The sequence below is a fragment of the Oncorhynchus masou genome, chromosome 10 (genome assembly GCF_036934945.1).
Source record: "Oncorhynchus masou masou isolate Uvic2021 chromosome 10, UVic_Omas_1.1, whole genome shotgun sequence".
Lineage (NCBI taxonomy): Eukaryota > Metazoa > Chordata > Actinopteri > Salmoniformes > Salmonidae > Oncorhynchus > Oncorhynchus masou.
This window is the reverse complement of record NC_088221.1, coordinates 50,298,551-50,317,850: the sequence shown is the minus strand read 5'-3', so window position 1 is coordinate 50,317,850 and position 19,300 is coordinate 50,298,551. Positions and strand designations below refer to the sequence as shown.

General features: G+C 44.4%; 1 protein-coding gene across 2 annotated transcripts in view; it reads left to right on the top strand.

Annotated features, from left to right (window-relative positions):
• fn1a (fibronectin 1a) overlaps positions 1-19,300 on the top strand; it is a 72,437-nt gene that overhangs the window by 11,792 nt on the left and 41,345 nt on the right. For both annotated transcript variants that reach the window (XM_064976966.1, XM_064976965.1), the window contains exons 13-22: positions 8,114-8,235; positions 10,095-10,263; positions 10,539-10,724; positions 11,363-11,491; positions 11,596-11,685; positions 13,384-13,590; positions 15,050-15,328; positions 15,533-15,796; positions 16,223-16,317; positions 16,495-16,663. In XM_064976966.1, the coding sequence (XP_064833038.1) occupies positions 8,114-8,235; positions 10,095-10,263; positions 10,539-10,724; positions 11,363-11,491; positions 11,596-11,685; positions 13,384-13,590; positions 15,050-15,328; positions 15,533-15,796; positions 16,223-16,317; positions 16,495-16,663 (1,710 nt within the window). The remainder of the gene's footprint in view (positions 1-8,113; positions 8,236-10,094; positions 10,264-10,538; positions 10,725-11,362; positions 11,492-11,595; positions 11,686-13,383; positions 13,591-15,049; positions 15,329-15,532; positions 15,797-16,222; positions 16,318-16,494; positions 16,664-19,300) is intronic.

Below are 19,300 nucleotides of genomic sequence, written 5' to 3'. Positions count from 1 at the left end.
CATTTAGTGGGGGGAAATGCAAAAAAAAAAAAAATGACCCAAGATCAGCATCTAGGGGCAACTTCACCCTTCAACCAATATCTGTTTCTTCCCTCCACTGTTACTCTTCGTTCCCATGTGACAGGAAAAACCTCGCTGCATTTCTGATCTGTGCTTTCTCTCCACAACGCGCCTTCACGCTTGTAATTTAGCAGAAAAGAAACAATCGAATTAAATTATCCTGCTTCAGTCATTAACCCCCCCCCCCCCCCACACACACACACACACACCCTGCTTGTTTGGGACTTTGTTCACAACTTTGAAGTGGAGGGCAGAGAGGGGGAGGCTGGCACTCGTCGGTATAGCTGCCATCTCCTCCCTTTTTTCTCAGGCCTTTGTTGTTAGTTGGTGTTGAAGTGTGGGTGGAGGTGGTGGATATGCCAACTTGTGCAAGTCTCCCCCTCTCTCTCTGCCCTCCACTTCAAAGTCAAGTTGTGAACAAAAGTGGGTGGGGGGGGGGCAGGCAGGTTTAACGACTCTGAAGCAGGATAGTTTAATCAAATTAATTGTTTAATTTGTTTGTTTTTCTGCAAAAAAAAAAAAAGTGTGACCGGGCATTGTGGAGAGAAAGCACAGATCAGAGATACAGCGAGTTTTCCTCTCCACCTCGCTCCTCTTCTTCTCCTCCCTCCCTCCATTCCTACCTCCTCTCTTCTCCCTGCTACACCACCACCTCTCTCCACCTCGCTCCTCTTCTCCTCACCACCACCTCTCTTCTCCTCACCACCACCTCTCTTCTCCTCACCACCACCTCTCTTCTCCTCCCCCTCCTCTCTTCTCCTCCCCCCCTCCTCTCTTCTCCTCTCATCCCTCCTCCACCACCTCTCTCCACCTCCCTCCTCTCTTCTCCTCCCTCCTCCACCACAACCTCTCTTCTCCTCCCTGCTCCACCACAACCTCTCTTCTCCTCCCTCCCTCCCTCTTCTCTTCTCCTCTCCTCCCTCCTCCACCACCTCTCTCCACCTCCCTCCCTCCTCTCTTCTCCTCCCTCCTCCACCACAACCTCTCTTCTCCTCCCTCCCTCTCTTCTCCTCCCTCCCTCCCTCCCTCCTCTCTTCTCCTCCCTGCTCCACCACAACCTCTCTTCTCCTCCCTCCCTCCCTCCCTCCTCCACCACCTCTCTCCACCTCCCTCCCTCCTCTCTTCTCCTCCCTCCTCCACCACAACCTCTCTTCTCTCATCTCATCTCCCTCTACCCTCTCCTCTCAGGTCTTTTGTTGTTAGTTGGTGTGTAGAGCTCGCTCCTCCAGAGGTGCTGACTGATGTTTAGTCCTCTCATGGAAAACCATTAACTCTCTGTCTCTGTTGCCACCTCTTCTTTGTTTTATGACTCCGCCTTTACTGGTAACAAGCTCAATGTTGAGAGATGTTTACAGAAGCAGTCTGTTTTTCTAGCAGTCATTTGAACCCCTGTCTCCTCTTATTTCTCTGGCACGTTTTACTGTAGAGGTGCTCAGGGTTTCTACCATCATGGAAATCAAAGCAATGGAATTTTAAAGGCCTGGAAAAGCGTAGGAAAAGTAATGAGAATTGATTTATGTCATTTTATTTAGGCACAGTTTAAAAATATATATATTTTATCAATCCAATAAAATTTGAAATATCAGCCAGGATCAGAATAACAAGTGAGTCTGTGTTTGTGCGCGTCACCTGCGTGGTGTGTGTGGGCCATTGTTCAAGTAGAGCGAGACTGTCGGACATTACAGCAACAGGTTGGTCTAGCCTATGAAATATGATAGAGAACAGATTGACTAGGTAGCCAATTGAAAACATATCTTGTACCCCTCTAGTTAACTGTTTTTGACATGTTCCCCCCCTCTCAAAAAAAAAAAACGTTCGACCAACCAACTTGCAAATAAGGCCGTACAAATGAACAACATTGTACGTACCTTTTTAATTTTTTTGTTTTGTTTTACTTCATATGATTCATTTAAATGATTCTTCTTGACAAAATGAACGTTGTATTAGTTTGGATGCTGTTCAGTCACATTATTATATTGAATCGTGTGAATCAAAATCATTTGTGAATCGTCAACATTAAGTTTCAGAAATAAATATTAGATATAAACTTTCTTTTTTGAATTATATGGCTTCAACTTGTTTTGTTGGTATGGGGCTCCAATCTATGGGGCTCCAATCTATGGGACATTGCAATTAAATAGATGCTAATCAGCCTGCAACGTAAACATTTCTAAGATAACTATGACTAAACTAAAAAAGGTACATTTTCCTAAAAATGTGTGTGCTTGCTTCAATTGAATAAAAAATATTTGTAGCCTACCATAGCTGTTTGATCTTTTGATTTTTGTTATATATGAGTGAGCAAATTATTTCAAATAGCATAAAACGTATTTGGTTGTAGCGTTGCAACCTCAAGGATGGTTGACCACCCTCCTGGAGAGGTACTGGGTGAGCGACCACCCTCCTGGAGAGGTACTGGGTGGGCGACCACCCTCCTGGAGACGTACTGGCTGTGCAGACTTTTATTCCAGTCCCCCTCTAACAAACCACATTCACAAATGAGCTGCTCAACCAGACCTTGATAAACTGGCCCTGATGTGTTTGAGCAGGCCTTGATCAAAATAACTGCACACTCAGCAGCTCTCCAGGCTGAGGGTTGACCACATGTTTTATACAGTTGCCTAAAAGGTATTTCACTTTGTGGGTTGAATTTAATTTATTTTGGGCAACAGACATCTACAACAAAATGCACAATGTGGACCCAGAGAGATGCCACTTGAAAGTACCTGTCGTTCTGCCCCTGAACAGGCAGTTAACCCACTGTTCCTAGGCCGTCATTGAAAATAAGAATGTGTTTTTAACTGACTTGCCTGGTTAAATAAAGGTAAAATAAAGGTAAAATAAAAAATTAATTAATTGTAAACACTTGTTTTCCAAAAGGATCCTTGATTTTTTAAAAATATTTTATTTAACTATTAAAAAAAATGTATTTTTTTTTATACCTTTATTTAACCAGGCAAGTCAGTTAAGAACAAATTCTTATTTTCAATGACGGCCTCGGAACACTGGGTTAACTGCCTGTTCAGGGGCAGAACAACAGATTTGTACCTTGTCAGCTCGGGGATTCGAACTTGCAACCTTTCGGTTACTAGTCCAACGCTCTAACCACTAGGCTACCCTGGTAAAACCAAGAACAAGTGTAATGATTTAAAAAACAAAGACAGAATTACAAAACAACCATAAATACATTCATTTATATTGACATCCTAAAAAAGTGTCACTATTCACTGCTCTTCTCCCTAACCTTAAAACAATCAACCGTCTTAATTTCGCATCATACCGATCCTTCAAATCCAATATACCTGACCAGCAGTAGGGGGCGCAAAGGGAAATCACTCTACTTAAGTGCACTGCTCAACGAGTAACGACAGGAAATTATCCATGAATAAGAGCCTTCCGGGTATCGATACCGCATCACGCTTACTCTTTAAAAAAACCGCACATTAGAGACGCCGCCAATAGTTGGTCATAGGAGATTTGGTGAAAAGTCATGAAATTCCATCTGTCAGAATGTGTATGAACCCAGTCCTAGCTCCTGTTAATAACCTCTACAGGATTGGTGTCCCTTTTTAACCGGGACAGTTGAGCTAACGTGATTAGCATGACAGTTGTAAGTAACAGCAAACTTTCCAGGACATAGAACATGTCTGATATGCGCAGAAAGATGAACAATAATTTAAGCTAACTGCACTGTCCAATTTACAGTAGCTATTACAGTGAAAGAATAGCAGGCTATTGTTTTTGAGTGCACAGTTATGCACTTAAATGTATCCATAAACCATTTTAGGCACATTTGGGCAGACTTGAGACAACATTTGGAACAGCAATGCAATGGTTCATTGGATCAGTCTAAAACAGTGCACATACACTGCTAAATTGCACCTAGACTCCTAAGTCATATAATGGCCATGCATTTCAAAGATGATGGAGCCCAATTTTTATTTTATTTTACCAGATCTAATGTGTTATATTCTGCTACATTAATTTCACATTCCCACAACCTTCAAAGTGTTTCTTTTCAAATGGTATCAATAATATACATATCCTTGCTTCAGGTCCTGAGCTACAGGCCGTTAGATTTGAGTATGAGTCATTTTAGGCGAAAGAGGAAAAAAAGGCTATGATCTCAACGTTGACAGCTGTTTAGTGTTTTTTTTTTACCAGTCATATGAGCTGGTATTACTTATAATCCTGTGTGACATGTTAAGATCCTATTTGCACTAAAAGAAATCTTCGAATACTTTCTTTATCTCACTCTCAACATTGCTCCCAGCACCCTCTACCACGATCCCCATGGCTGTTATCATTTGAAGCGACACACAGAAAGTGTATCCGCTCTAGACTAGGTTGGAAAAAAGAAAAGCGTTTTTGTTTAAAGTGAAGCGCACCCCAGCCCAGTGTAATAACTTCCCTTAATGACATACAGCTGTGAGATGACTGGGTGCAGCCCTGGGTTCAAATACTATTCCTAAACCTATCAAATTCTTTTAGTGTTTACTCTTGTCTGCTTGGAGTGCCTGATGGGCGTGGTTTTGCAGTTTTAGCGACTATTCTATTGGTTCCGTAGTGCCAATCGAACACAGATAAAGTATATGAAACCGATTTTTGAATATTCTTTAAACCCAGGTCTGGGAATGAGGGCTAGAGAGCCTGGTGGCGGTTGGCTGTTGAGATCTAGTGCAGACTAAGTGGGAGTTAAACACTGTAGAAAACCTTCCCAGTCAGTTGGGCCTTTAGGAACCGTAATTAGGAGAAATTGAGACCAGATTGTGCCCAAGGTCATGTCGGCTATCCTATCCTAGCGTGGTTAACCAATCCACTTGCTGAGGGTCTTTTGATTTGATACAAGATGTTCTATGTAAAACTTCAAGAGCTTTAAGCTGGATTCTCTACAACAACAAAAAACTACAGTTTCAACTTGTCAGGATAATGTCTGTAGTCATAGAATGCCATGGAACTCTTGTTTCTATATCCTGAAGGGATTGTATTATCCATTTTATAACATGGTTATCTAGATGTTCATATCGTCCTTCTCTCATCCCGGGATTTACGCTATTACCGGCTTCAGTTCCGATGAGGGAGGGTTATTATATTTTACTCTTATCTCATTTAAAGCATATTGGATGACAGTCATTCATTATTCCATTCACCCAGTTCAGTGTAACATCGATAGGTTTAGGCTACAACATGATACACTAATTTCCCCTATAGCCATCATGAGGTTGCTACAACCCTAGCCTATGAATGAAAGTTTGCAACGTAGGTGCACATAGGTCGAGAGAGATTTTGAGGTGATACCAGTGGAGGCTGGTGGGAGGAGCTATAGGAGGACGGGCTCATTGTAATGGGTGGAATGGGATAAATGGTACTGTATCGATGTTTATCTCTGTTGCAATCATTTCATAGCTCCTCCACCGAGTGACACATGGACAGACAGTGACACATTCAATACCGCCTTGCACACTCTTGCCTGCATCTAGCTGATCTAGGGTGTAATCATTAGTCCAACAGTTGCAAACAAGAGTTTCTATTGGACAAATTTAGGTTTGTATATCCCCGTTTTTGTTCGTCGTTTGCTTCCATTTTTAAGAAACGTTTTTAAACAGAATCGGTGGAATGAATACACCCCTGATCACGCGTTAACACAGTTCACTTTCATAGCAGCCACATACAAACACAGTTCACTTTCATAGCAGCCAAGGTTGTATTCTTTCTCGCATCTTTGCGCTCTCCTCCTCACTTTTTCCCTTCACTTGTGGACTTTCATGCACAATACATCAGCTGTATGTGACCAGGAGAAGAAAAGAAAAAAATTCCAAGCCACATCGACACCATATTAGCTAAAGTAACGTCATAGTAATGTCATAGTCAACATAGCTACTAGAACTAACACGTTAGTAAACCCGCTACAATCATGCAGTTATGTTATTAAGCAGTTTAGCTGGTGCGCCTCCAGTGGCAATACATTTGTAAAACCAAAAGCTTGACTTGGAAGAGTTCAAGTGTTGTGTTAGCTAGCTAGCTAACATAGCATCCCTCTGTTTGAGTATGCTAAATGATCTGGCTGTATTTGCTAAGTAAGTGAAAGTGAACAAATTTTTTAAACTTTGCTTCTCTTTCATTTCGGAAGAAAATGATTTTTTCAAAACTGTTCAACTATTTTATTTCTCTCTCTGAGTCTACTACTCACCAAACTTCACACACTGCAGTGCTAGCTAGCTGTAGCTTATGCTTTCAGTACTAGATTAATTCTCTGATCCTTTGATTGGGTGGACAACATGTTAGTTCATGCTGCAAGAGCTCTAATAGGTTGGAGGAAGTCCTCTGGAAGTTGTCATAATTACTGTGTAAGTCTATGGAAGGGGGTGAGAACCATGAGCCTCCTAGGTTTTGTATTGACGTCAATGTACCCAGAGGAGGACGGAAGCTAGCTGTCCTCCGGCTACACTATGGTGCTACTGTATAGAGTGCTGTTGAGGCCAAAAAAAAAATCCCTTGGCCCATTGGTCGTCTATTACCAGAACGCTAATAAAATGTGCACAGGTAATATCGAATATCCATTGAGACTGCTAGCTAAATATGCTAACAAGCGCAAACAAAAGGAAATTAATTGCAAAGACCGGCAAACCAGCTCATAAACGTATATATTTTATAGGTAGGAGCTCCCGAATGTAATTTTTGGTGCGTTTGGACATTTACAAGCGTATGTGAATGAGAGCCATTGTGCCAATGAACAACATTTTGCTGCTTGCTTGTCTGAAGGAAGAAATTACTGGCTATGGATCAGCATGTGTATAGGCTGTGAATGTGTGGAGTCAGGAGTTACTAAGGCAACGGGCCTGCTTCCTCTGCTTGGAGAAGATGATGGGGGAGGAGCAGACGGCCTGAGAACAGAGGGGAAATAATGGAAAGAAATTAAGATAGCAGCTGTATAGATATCTCAAACATAGCAGAAGGCCAACACTATATGATGCCGTGTCAACTTACTAATTCAGCCACTTACTTAGATAAACTTGGTAGTTAACTTAGTAGTCGTGTTAACACAGTATTCTGTGTTATTCACGCAGGGAAAAAATATAAAACGCATATAAATGATCTTGCAGCATTTTGTAAACACAGATTTAGAATGCAAGATGAACTTTAAACAAAACATTAGTAAATGTAGCTGGCTACATTCTTTCTGTGATAAACATTTGAAATATTAGGGCCGTGAAAAAAAAGACCTTTTTTTCATTGTAAACAGAAAATACATTAGTGCAAAACATTCATCAGAAAAAATTTCATCAGATGACAACAGGAAGAAGTCCATGGTAGCTACAAGTATTGAAAAACTTAAAATAAATAGTTTTGACAGTATTAAAAAAAACATCCTGTGGCTATCTCCAAATACTATATAGTATACCGCCCAAGCCTAATCTATAATAATATATATATAAACATATGCCATTTTAGCAGACTCTTTTTATCCAAGGTGACTTACGGTCCTGTATGCATACATTGCAAGTAGTAATTTAGGGAAACATGCTATCGCTCTTAAAGGTGTAGTTTATATTTCTGTTGCAGCGTGGCTATGTTTACATCAACAGGTCTAGTGAAGGAGCTGAGGGTAGTTCTCTTGCTCTGCTCTGCATGCTGAAATCCTAGCTAACAAGAATCTCACAGGGATATGCTACTTCTCCCCCATTTGTTGCAGCAGTACCTGGGCTTCTTATGTACTACACAACCTACCATTTCAGAGCTGGTTTTAACAGCGAGCTTTCTGAAATTGTAATCTTTTTTGTTGTTGTTTAGATTTCAAATTAGTTGTGTTTTTTCCAGATTGTTTAACCACAAAGCAATGGAATTAAAGTGATCTAGATTTCACATTATGCAGTTCAAATACTTTAACAAATCGCTACTGTCAATTGTTATCAGATGATAGCCTATAATACAGTCTGTCTGATCCCCTATCAGATGATGAGTTGGTGAAAGTGTTTCAATGCTGTAGTAGTGTAATTTACCTTCGTCTGTATGGCGTGTTTCAACTGTGGCATGCTATATTCCTCTCTCCCAGGTGGTAACCGTCCAGTCCAGGTGATCATCTCAGAGTCTGGTAACCAGCCCAACTCCCACCCCATCCAGTGGAACGCCCCGTCCTCTGCACATATCACACAGTACATACTCAAGTGGAGAGTGGTGAGTAGGGGCCCGGGGATTCCAGAGTAGGGGCCCGGGGATTCCAGAGTAGGGGCCCGGGGATTCCAGAGTAGGGGCCCGGGGATTCCAGAGTAGGGGCCCGGGGATTCCAGAGTAGGGGCCCGGGGATTCCAGAGTAGGGGCCCGGGGATTCCAGAGTAGGGGCCCGGGGATTCCAGAGTAGGGTAAGAGGAGGTCATTCCAGAGTAGGGGCCCGGGGATTCCAGAGTAGGGTAAGAGGAGGTCATTCCAGAGTAGGGGCCCGGGGATTCCGGAGTAGGGTAAGAGGAGGTCATTCCAGAGTAGGGCCGGGGATTCCGGAGTAGGGCCGGGGATTCCGGAGTGGGGCCGGGGATTCCGGAGTGGGGCCGGGGGATTCCGGAGTGGGGCCGGGGGATTCCGGAGTGGGGCCGGGGGATTCCGGAGTGGGGCGGGGGGGGATTCCGGAGTGGGGCCGGGGGATTCCGGAGTGGGGCCGGGGGATTCCGGAGTGGGGCCGGGGGATTCCGGAGTGGGGCCGGGGGATTCCGGAGTGGGGCCGGGGGATTCCGGAGTGGGGCCGGGGGGATTCCGGAGTGGGGCCGGGGGATTCCGGAGTGGGGCCGGGGATTCCGGAGTGGGGCCGGGGATTCCGGAGTGGGGCCGGGGGATTCCGGAGTGGGGCCGGGGGGATTCCGGAGTGGGGCCGGGGATTCCGGAGTAGGGGCCGGGGATTCCGGAGTGGGGCCGGGGGATTCCGGAGTAGGGGCCGGGGATTCGATTCCGGAGTAGGGCCCGGGGATTCGATTCCGGAGTAGGGCCCGGGGATTCGATTCCGGAGTAGGGCCCGGGGATTCCGGAGTAGGGGCCGGGGGATTCCGGAGTAGGGGCCGGGGATTCCGGAGTGGGGCCGGGGGGATTCCGGAGTGGGGCCGGGGGGATTCCGGAGTAGGGGCCGGGGGATTCCGGAGTAGGGGCCGGGGGATTCCGGAGGTTAACATTCACCAGATGATATGGGTAATGTTGAACTCCTAAAGCAGTTTGAATTCCAAATAATACTGTGGGCACCAGATGTAGCATTGAAGTCTAGGGTTTGGTTTTATAGACATAGATTAAACCTGAAGGTCCTGGGGCTAAAATCAGATACTGAAACGAAAAGAGAATCTCCATTTGAGGGTCAGTCAAGAACTAGGCTACATATGGCTGTGTTTCCACAAGCAGCCAAATTCTGTTCTTCTGGCCAAATATTCAGGAAACTGGCCCCTATGCTCAGTGGTGGGGGAGGGGAGGGGCGTACACAATTTGTCAAACTTGAGTAACAGTAAAGATCCCTTTTTAGGTTAAAATTAAAATGACTCAAGTGAAAGTCACCTTGTAAAATACTACTTGACTAAAAGTCTAAAAGTAATTGGTTTTAAATTTACTGAAGTATCAAAAGTAAAAGTATAAATAATGTAGTTTTTATTTATTTATTTTTTACAGATAGCCAGTAGCACACTCCAACACTCAGACATAATTTACAAACAATGCATGTGTTTAGTGAGTCCTCCAGGTCAGAGGCAATAGGGACGACCAGGGATGTTGTCTTGAAGTCCTGCAAAAGCATTCAAAATGTAACGAGTCATTTTTGGGTTTCAGGGGAAAATGTATTGATTTTTAAAAAGCACAAAACTTTAACTTCATTCCTAAAGAAAATTATCAAAAACTATCAATAGTAAAGTACAGATTCCCCCCCCACAAAAAAAACTACTTAAGTACTTTACTGCCTAAACTGACCTTAAAGAAGTCAACATGAAGCTACCTTGTTGTTGTTGATATCAATAATATAATGTAAAATATTATCTCTGTCTCCTTTCTTGTTCTTTTCTTGTTTGGGGTAGAAAAACACCCGTAACCCTTGGCGGGAGGTGAATATCCCAGGCCATCTCAACTCCTACACCATCGCTGGCCTGAAGCCAGGCATCACCTACGAGGGTCAGCTGATCAGTGTGCTTCGCTTCGGACACCGCGAGGTCACGCGCTTCGACTTCACCACCACATACGGTTCCTGTGAGTAGGATCACAGTATGGCGACAAGCCTTGTATTCTGTCTCCTTGTGTTATTGATATTTTGGCCCAGGAATTCAGATTCAAACTAACAAGTGATTGATGTTTTTTAAAGATGATTTCTACTTGAGGGATGGCGTTGAGCAACAGCCATCTTGAGATCTGTGAACATCTTGAAAATTGCATTTTTTTAAAATTTTGTTTTTAAAGTCCGTTCTCTGTCCACAGGCCATTCCTCCCATCCCGTTTATATCTGACTGTCTGATCTTTCTTTTCAGTGGCGACCTCCGAGGGAGAGACCACCCAGCCTCCTCCGGTGGTGGACATCAGTGAGTCTGTTACAGAGATCACCTCCAGCAGCTTCGTCATCTCCTGGATGTCTGCCTCTGACACCGTGTCTGGCTTCAGGATCGAGTACGAGCTCAGTGAGGAGGGACAAGAGAGAGGACAGCCCATGATTCTCGGTACGGAACAACCCACTGGGCACACACTGGTTGAATCAACGTTGTGTCAACGTCATTTCAGTTCATTTAGGTTTTAACCCATCTGGAATAGACGTTGAATTGACGTCTGTGTCCGGTGGCAATAAACGTTTTAAGACGATGTGTAATAATTTGTTTAGTGTGTACACTATACGATAATACCTGAAGTATTACTATTCCTTAATACTGACCGTGACCTTTGACCTCCTCTTACTACTTCTACTTGTCAAGTTTGCACGGGTTTATGCTGCGTTATCTGTAGTAACGTTCGATAGACACAATGACTAGACTGTGAAACTGCACGACTCAAGTATATTGTTCTAACCAAGGAGATATATATATATATATATATATATATATATATATGGGCGCTGTGTTGAAGACACTGCACCTCCATCTTGGCGCTCCCCCCTTCGACCCACTATTGTCAAAAATATTTTGACAGCTATAAAAATGCATTTCTGAATGTCCATGTTTATTATATTACAGACACCGTAATGCAAACTTTTTAAAATTATATTTTGTGAGTTAAACATGATAAAAAAAAATATATTTTTTATTATATCATCAATCCAGAGTTTATCAACATCATTGGTCCTAACATGCTTGTCTGTCTCCAGACCTCCCCCGCACCGCTACCTCTGTGAACATCAATGAGCTGCTTCCTGGAAGGAAGTACACTGTGAATGTGTACGAGGTTACACCTACTGGAGAGCCCAACCTCATCCTCACCACCTCTCAGACCACTGGTGGGTACAGAGACTGACACGCACAGACGGACAGACGCACGCACAGACACACAGACAGACACTATACAGTATGTATTTATATCTCTCCTCTGCTCCTCTTCCAGCTCCTGACGCTCCCTCTGACCACGAGGTGGACGAGGTTGGAGAGACCTCTATCATAGTCAGCTGGGAGAAACCCCTGGCTCCTATCACAGGTCAGTACATACATAGAGGCTGCGTTTACACAGGCAGACCAATTCTGATCTTTGCCCAATTATTGGTAAAATATCTGCTCTAACTGGTTTGAAAAAAGACAAATAAAAAATCTAATTTGGGCTGCGTGTGTAAACGCAGATCCTTATAGGGAGATATCCTTACGGGGAGAGAGAGATCCTTACGGGGGAGAGAGAGATCCTTACGGGGAGAGAGAGATCCTTACGGGGGGAGAGAGAGATCCTTACGGGGGGAGAGAGAGATCCTTACGGGGGGGGAGAGAGAGATCCTTACGGGGGGGAGAGAGAGATCCTTATGGGGGAGAGAGGGAGATCCTTACGGGGAGAGAGAAGATCCTTACGGGAGAGAACAGATATTACGGGGGAGAAGAGAGATCCTTACGGGGGAGAGAGAGATCCTTATCGGGGGGAAAAGATACGGGGAGAGAGAGATCCTTACGGGGGAGAGAGAGATGTCCTTACGGGGAGAGAAGAGAACGGGGAGAAAGATCCTTACGGGAGAGAGAGATCCTGTATTGAGAGAGATCCTTACGGGGAGAGAGAGATCCGTACGGGGGAGAGAGATCCTTACGGGGAGAGAGAGATCCTTACGGGGAGAGAGAGATCCTTACGGGGAGACTACTGAGTGATTGGGGACTTTCCTCATCTCATGTGTATAGAAACTTACAAATTATTCAACTGAACGATATTACAAAAGCTCAACAAGTTAGACCCCCATCCAAAAATACTGGTGGCAATCTCTTACCAGATTGATGTTTAAATAAACAAAATTAAAATACCTGTATTGAATTGAGAGGCACAAAGAAAGGTAATGTCTGTGTACCATTACCATAGGTAATGATAGTGCACCAGTACCATAGGTAATGCCTAATTACCATAGGTAATGTCTGATTACCATAGGTAATGCCTAATTACCATAGGTAATGTCTGATTACCATAGGTAATGCCTAATTACCATAGGTAATGCCTAATTACCATAGGTAATGCCTAATTACCATAGGTAATGTCTAATTACCATAGGTAATGCCTGATTACCATAGGTACTGCCTTATTACCATAGGTAATGCCTGTTCACCTGTAGGAGAGGAGATACTGTGTGTAATGATAGTGTCTCCTCTCCTTCAGGTTACCGTGTGTAATGATAGTGTCTCCTCTCCTTCAGGTTACTGTGTGTAATGATAGTATCTCCTCTCCTTCAGGTTACCGTGTGTAATGATAGTGTCTCCTCTCCTTCAGGTTACCGTGTGTAATGATAGTATCTCCTCTCCTTCAGGTTACCGTGTGTAATGATAGTGTCTCCTCTCCTTCAGGTTACCGTGTGTAATGATAGTGTCTCCTCTCCTTCAGGTTACCGTGTGTAATGATAGTGTCTCCTCTCCTTCAGGTTACCGTGTGTAATGATAGTATCTCCTCTCCTTCAGGTTACCGTGTGTAATGATAGTATCTCCTCTCCTTCAGGTTACCGTGTGTAATGATAGTGTCTCCTCTCCTTCAGGTTACCGTGTGTAATGATAGTGTCTCCTCTCCTTCAGGTTACCGTGTGTAATGATAGTGTCTCCTCTCCTTCAGGTTACCGTGTGTAATGATAGTGTCTCCTCTCCTTCAGGTTACCGTGTGTAATGATAGTGTCTCCTCTCCTTCAGGTTACCGTGTGTAATGATAGTATCTCCTCTCCTTCAGGTTACCGTGTGATCTACATCCCGTCTGTGGAGGGGAGCAACAACGGAGCTGCAACAGAGCTCACCCTGCCGGACACCGCGACCTCTGTGACTTTGAGTGACCTTCGACCAGGCCTGCTCTACAACATTAGTATCTACGCAGTCGAGGACAGTCTGGAGAGTGAGCCTGTCTTCGTACAGGTCAACACAGCCGGAGAACCCTTACCAGGTAAGGGTAGCCTAGTGGTTAGAGTGTTGGATTAGTAACCGAAAGGTTGAAAGTTCAAATCCCCTAAGCTGACAAGGTACAAATCTGTCGTTCTGCCCCTGAACAGGCAGCTAACCCACTGTTCCCAAGGGCGTCATTGAAAATAAGTATTTGTTCTTAACTGACTTGCCTTGTTAAATAAAGGTAACATAAAAACATGTAGTGTGTGTGAATTGACTTGAGGCTAGGTCCTGACAGTCTCATTACCTACCTATACTTTTATTTTATTGAACCTTTTTTATTTAACTAGGCACGTTTAGTTAAAAGAACAAATTCTTATTTACAGCGATGGCCCCTACCAGAACGCAAAAGGCCTCCTACGGGGGATGGGGATTAAAAATATAGGTCACAAAACACACATCACGACAAGAGAGACCCCTCAACACTACAGAAAGAGAGACCCCACAACACTACAGAAAGAGAGACCCCACAACACTACAGAAAGAGAGACCTAATACAACAACACAGACTGTAGTTTGTGTTAGATCTTAGCCCCAAACTTCACAAGCAGTCACACTAAAACAGTGTATTTACTAGTTCGTTCGGAAGATATCAGCTCTGTTAAAACTGACCCACTTTCTTTTTTGAAATCCCTCTAGAACATATCATTCAGGATTCGATTCCACAATGGAAATTTCGGATGATGCATTTCCTGTTCACAGCCCAAATGCTCCACTTTAATGGTCCAATGGAAAGAGTTGCGCAAGCTATTCTAATACTCCTGGGACTCCTGGCCAAATACGAAGCCAAAACAACAGTTTCGCAGCTGGAAAGTGTAAAGCTGCTTAGGTTGTATAGCTCTGTAGGGTGATGTACGAGTGTGAATCATTTGCGAGACCCTTCTTTGGATCGACTGCTGTAAAGGCAGTCCATCAGTAAGTCTGTAGTTCAACCTGATACGTGCTGATTTAGGGAATGACAGAGCGACCCAGACTCCCTTGGAAAGACAGAGCGACCCAGACTCCCTTGGAATGACAGAGCGACCCAGACTCCCTTGGAAAGACAGAGCGACCCAGACTCCCTTGGAAAGACAGAGCGACCCAGACTCCCTTGGAAAGACAGAGCGACCCAGACTCCCTTGGAAAGACAGAGCGACCCAGACTCCCTTGGAAAGAGAGAGCGACCCAGACTCCCTTGGAATGACAGAGCGACCCAGACTCCCTTGGAATGACAGAGCGACCCAGACTCCCTTGGAAAGACAGAGCGACCCAGACTCCCTTGGAAAGACAGAGCGACCCAGACTCCCTTGGAAAGACAGAGCGACCCAGACTCCCTTGGAAAAAGGGATTTTGGATCCTCTCTCCTCCAATGAGCATTGAGGACACAACCCCGGTTTCATCAGGGTTATATGGTGATAATACTGTTAATAAGCACATTACTTCCTGTCAATATCTGACCACTTCCTGTTTCCTGTCCACAGAGGAAGTCCCGCCTCCTACAGACCTGCAGTTCTTTGAGGTGTCTGACGTGAAGATCACCATCACGTGGACGGGGCCGCCTACTGACGTGTCTGGGTACAGAGTGACTGTGGCCCCCGTCGGTCCTGACGGGACCCCTCAGAGAGAGCTCCAGCTCCCCGTCACACACAACGCCTATGCAGAGGTCACCCACCTGACCCCGGGGACTCCGTATCTCTTCAGCATCTACACCATCAAGGGAGGAGAGGAGAGCCAGCCATTGGTCGCAGAGCAGGCTACCAGTGAGTATAGGCAAACTTATCCCATCAACAATTGTTTTTCTATTACAAAAAAAAAAATCGCTGTCCAGTCAAACTTAGTACTGTAAATATTACTGCTACAGTCTCAATTGAGACCAGACATAGAATCGCTAATCTTTGTCGATCAGTGATTCTGTACAATCTGACTGCAACCTTGTCTCGAACACTACTTTTTTTTGTCGTCAGAGCCTGATTCCCCTGCTGATGTCCACTTCACCAACGTGACTGAGGACAGTGCTCTGATCATGTGGATGCCCCCTCGGGCCCGCATCACCGGATACCGTCTGTTCCTGGCCCTGGAGGGGTCCAACCCCAAACAGCTGCGCCTGCCCGCCCGCCTGTCTCAGTACACCCTGCTCAACCTCCGCCCAGACACGGAGTACACAGCCATCCTGCATTCTGAACAGGACAATACGCTCAGTGAGGGTGCCTCCAGGAGCTTCTCCACCAGTGAGTCCAGACTAGTGTACTGTTTTGGGGGTCTTTATTCAACTCCTTTCTTAACCAATTCATCTGACTGACTGGTTCCTCAGTTTGTCAAACTGAAATCGGCTGAGTCTCAATGACTCAAAAGTTTTTAAAGCAATTTTAAGCACATTCTAACTTCTAGCAGTTTCTCGTTTAACTTTCATATGTCCCGGTCGAGGCCAGATTCTTTGTCAGATTCTTGGTCCGTTTGACTAGTCAGGGGAAAAGTGTGCACATACAGTAGGTTTGCTTTAAGCAGGGATATGATTTTGGGAGTTCCTAGTTTGTTTAACTAGTCCTGACCCCTGACCTCTGACCTGGTGTGTTCTAAGGGATATGATTTTGGGAGTTCCTAGTTTGTTTAACTAGTCCTGACCCCTGACCTCTGACCCGGTGTGTTCTATTCAGCTCCGTTAATGGGGAACGCCCCTCGCTTCAGTACTGATGTCACAGACACCTCCATCATCATCTCCTGGACACCCGTACCCCGAGTGGGATACAAGGTACACGAACACACACGTTATTGGTCCAACTATTTCAGACTAGAGTTGTGAATGTGCTCTGGCTCCTGTGATCCTGGGAAAGGGCTAACCTCTCTCTCTTTACCTTTGCCGTGTGTGTGTGTGTGTGTGTGTGTGTGTGTGTGTCTCTCGCTCTCTCTGTCTCCTCTCCCCGTGTAGTTGACGGTGAGGCCCAGTCAGGGAGGTGAGGCCCCCAGAGATGTGACCTCTAATTCGGGCAGCATTTATATCTCAGGCCTGACCCCTGGGGTTGAGTACACCTACAGCGTCCAGCCAATCGTCAACGGATATGAGCAGGGCAACCCAATCACACGCCGCATAGTTACACGTGAGTGATCAGAGGATAGCCATGTTATTTTCTACTATATATATATATAAACACCTGTACCTTGTGTGTGTGTGTATATATCATTATTGTTATTCACTGTGTCGTTACTACTCGTCACTATTTGTATTCCATTTGTTTTCATCAACTACGAGCCACCTACTAGTCAACTGGGGCGACAGGGTAGCCTAGTGGTTAGAGTTGGACTAGTAACCGGAAGGTTGCAAGTTCATATCCCCAAGCTGACAAGGTACAAATCGGTCGTTCTGCCCCTGAACGAGGCAGTTAACCCACTGTTCCTAGGCCGTCATTGAAAATAAGAATTTGTTCTTAACTGACTTGCCTAGTTAAATAAAGGTAAATAAAATAAATATTTGACTCAGTACGCATTTCACCGGTCATCTACACCCGTTGTCTACGAAGCATGTGACCGATAATATTTCATCTGATGGAGAATATATTCTCCGTCAACATCAATTGGAGGATAATGACTTGTCCCCTTGAAAGTTTACCCTACTCTAGGCCTTTTACACCTGCAGCGTTGGTCATCGACAACAGTCTTCTAGCATATCTAGTGATTTTATTATTTTAAATAATTTTAAAAAAGTGTATTACTTTTTTTTGTTCTCTATTTGTTACCTAGTTACTTAGTCAGACTAGACTGTCTATATTTGTGGCCTAGTTACTTAGTTAGACAGTCTCTATCTGTGGCCTAGTTACTTAGTTAGACAGTCTCTATTTGTGGCCTAGTTACTTAGTCAGACTGTCTCTATTTGTGGCCCAGTCACTTAGTTAGACTAGACTGTCTCTATTTGTGGCCCAGTTACTTAGTCAGACTGTCTCTATTTGTGGCCTAGTTACTTAGTTAGTGTAGACTGTCTCTATTTGTGGCCCAGTTACTTAGTCAGACTGTCTCTATTTGTGGCCCAGTCACTTAGTTAGACTAGACTGTCTCTATTTGTGGCCCAGTTACTTAGTCAGACTGTCTCTATTTGTGGCCTAGTTACTTAGTCAGACTGTCTCTATTTGTGGACTAGTTACTTAGTCAGACTGTCTCTATTTGTGGCCCAGTTACTTAGTCAGACTGTCTCTATTTGTGGCCCAGTCACTTAGTTAGACTAGACTGTCTCTATTTGTGGCCCAGTCACTTAGTTAGACTAGACTGTCTCTATTTGTGGCCCAGTCACTTAGTTAGACTAGACTGTCTCTATTTGTGGCCCAGTTACTTAGTCAGACTGTCTCTATTTGTTACCTAGTTACTTAGTCAGACTGTCTCTATTTGTTACCTAGTTACTTAGTCAGACTGTCTCTATTTGTGGCCCAGTTACTTAGTCAGACTGTCTCTATTTGTGGCCCAGTTACTTAGTTAGACTAGACTGTCTCTATTTGTGGCCCAGTTACTTAGTTAGACTAGACTGTCTCTATTTGTGGCCCAGTCACTTAGTTAGACTAGACTGTCTCTATTTGTGGCCCAGTCACTTAGTTAGACTAGACTGTCTCTATTTGTGGCCCAGTCACTTAGTTAGCCTAGACTGTCTCTATTTGTTACCTAGTTACTTAGTCAGATTGTCTCTATTTGTGGCCCAGTTACTTAGTCAGACTGTCTCTATTTGTGGCCCAGTTACTTAGTCAGACTGTCTCTATTTGTGGCCCAGTCAGACTGTCTCTATTTGCGGCCCAGTCAGACTGTCTCTATTTGCGGCCCAGTTACTTAGTCAGACTGTCTCTATTTGCGGCCCAGTCAGACTGTCTCTATTTGCGGCCCAGTCAGACTGTCTCTATTTGCGGCCCAGTTACTTAGTCAGACTGTCTCTATTCTTCCATTCTGTTGATTTTAAGTTTACATTGCTTCCTTTGGCTGAGTTGCTCAACTTCGTTTACCTTGAGTCCAATTATTAAGAAAAGTAATGTGACCTAAGCATATATATGTCTTTTTATATGAATATAATATACGTTGCAATCAGTACAGGCTGGTGGGAGGAGCTATAGGAAGACGGGCTCATAGGAATGGCTGGAATGGATTATTTGGAACGGAGTCAAACCTTTTGTTTGATACAGTCCCATTTATTCCAGTCATTACAATAAGCCCATCCTCCTATAGCTCCTCCCACCAGCCTCCTCTGGTTGGAATTTACCACATCATTCTATTGAGTCACTGCATATATTCCCCAGAAAGAGTTGCTTCTGGAACATGGATGCCAAAAATCTATTTATCTTTTTTTTGTTCCACTTTATCATAGTATTGAGTAGCCGTTCTGACCAGGTTCTAGTATGGAGTATCTGTTGTGACCAGGTTCTAGTATGGAGTAGCCATTCTGACCAGGTTCTAGTATGGAGTAGCCATTCTGACCAGGTTCTAGTATGGAGTAGCTGTTCTCACCAGGTTCTAGTATGGAGTATCTGTTGTGACCAGGTTCTAGTATGGAGTAGCCATTCTGACCAGGTTCTAGTATGGAGTAGCCATTCTGACCAGGTTCTAGTACGGAGTAGCTGTTCTCACCAGGTTCTAGTATGGAGTAGCTGTTGTGACCAGGTTCTAGTATGGAGTAGCCATTCTGACCAGATTCTAGTATGGAGTAGCTGTTCTCACCAGGTTCTAGTATGGAGTAGCTGATGTGACTAGGTTCTAGTATGGATGGA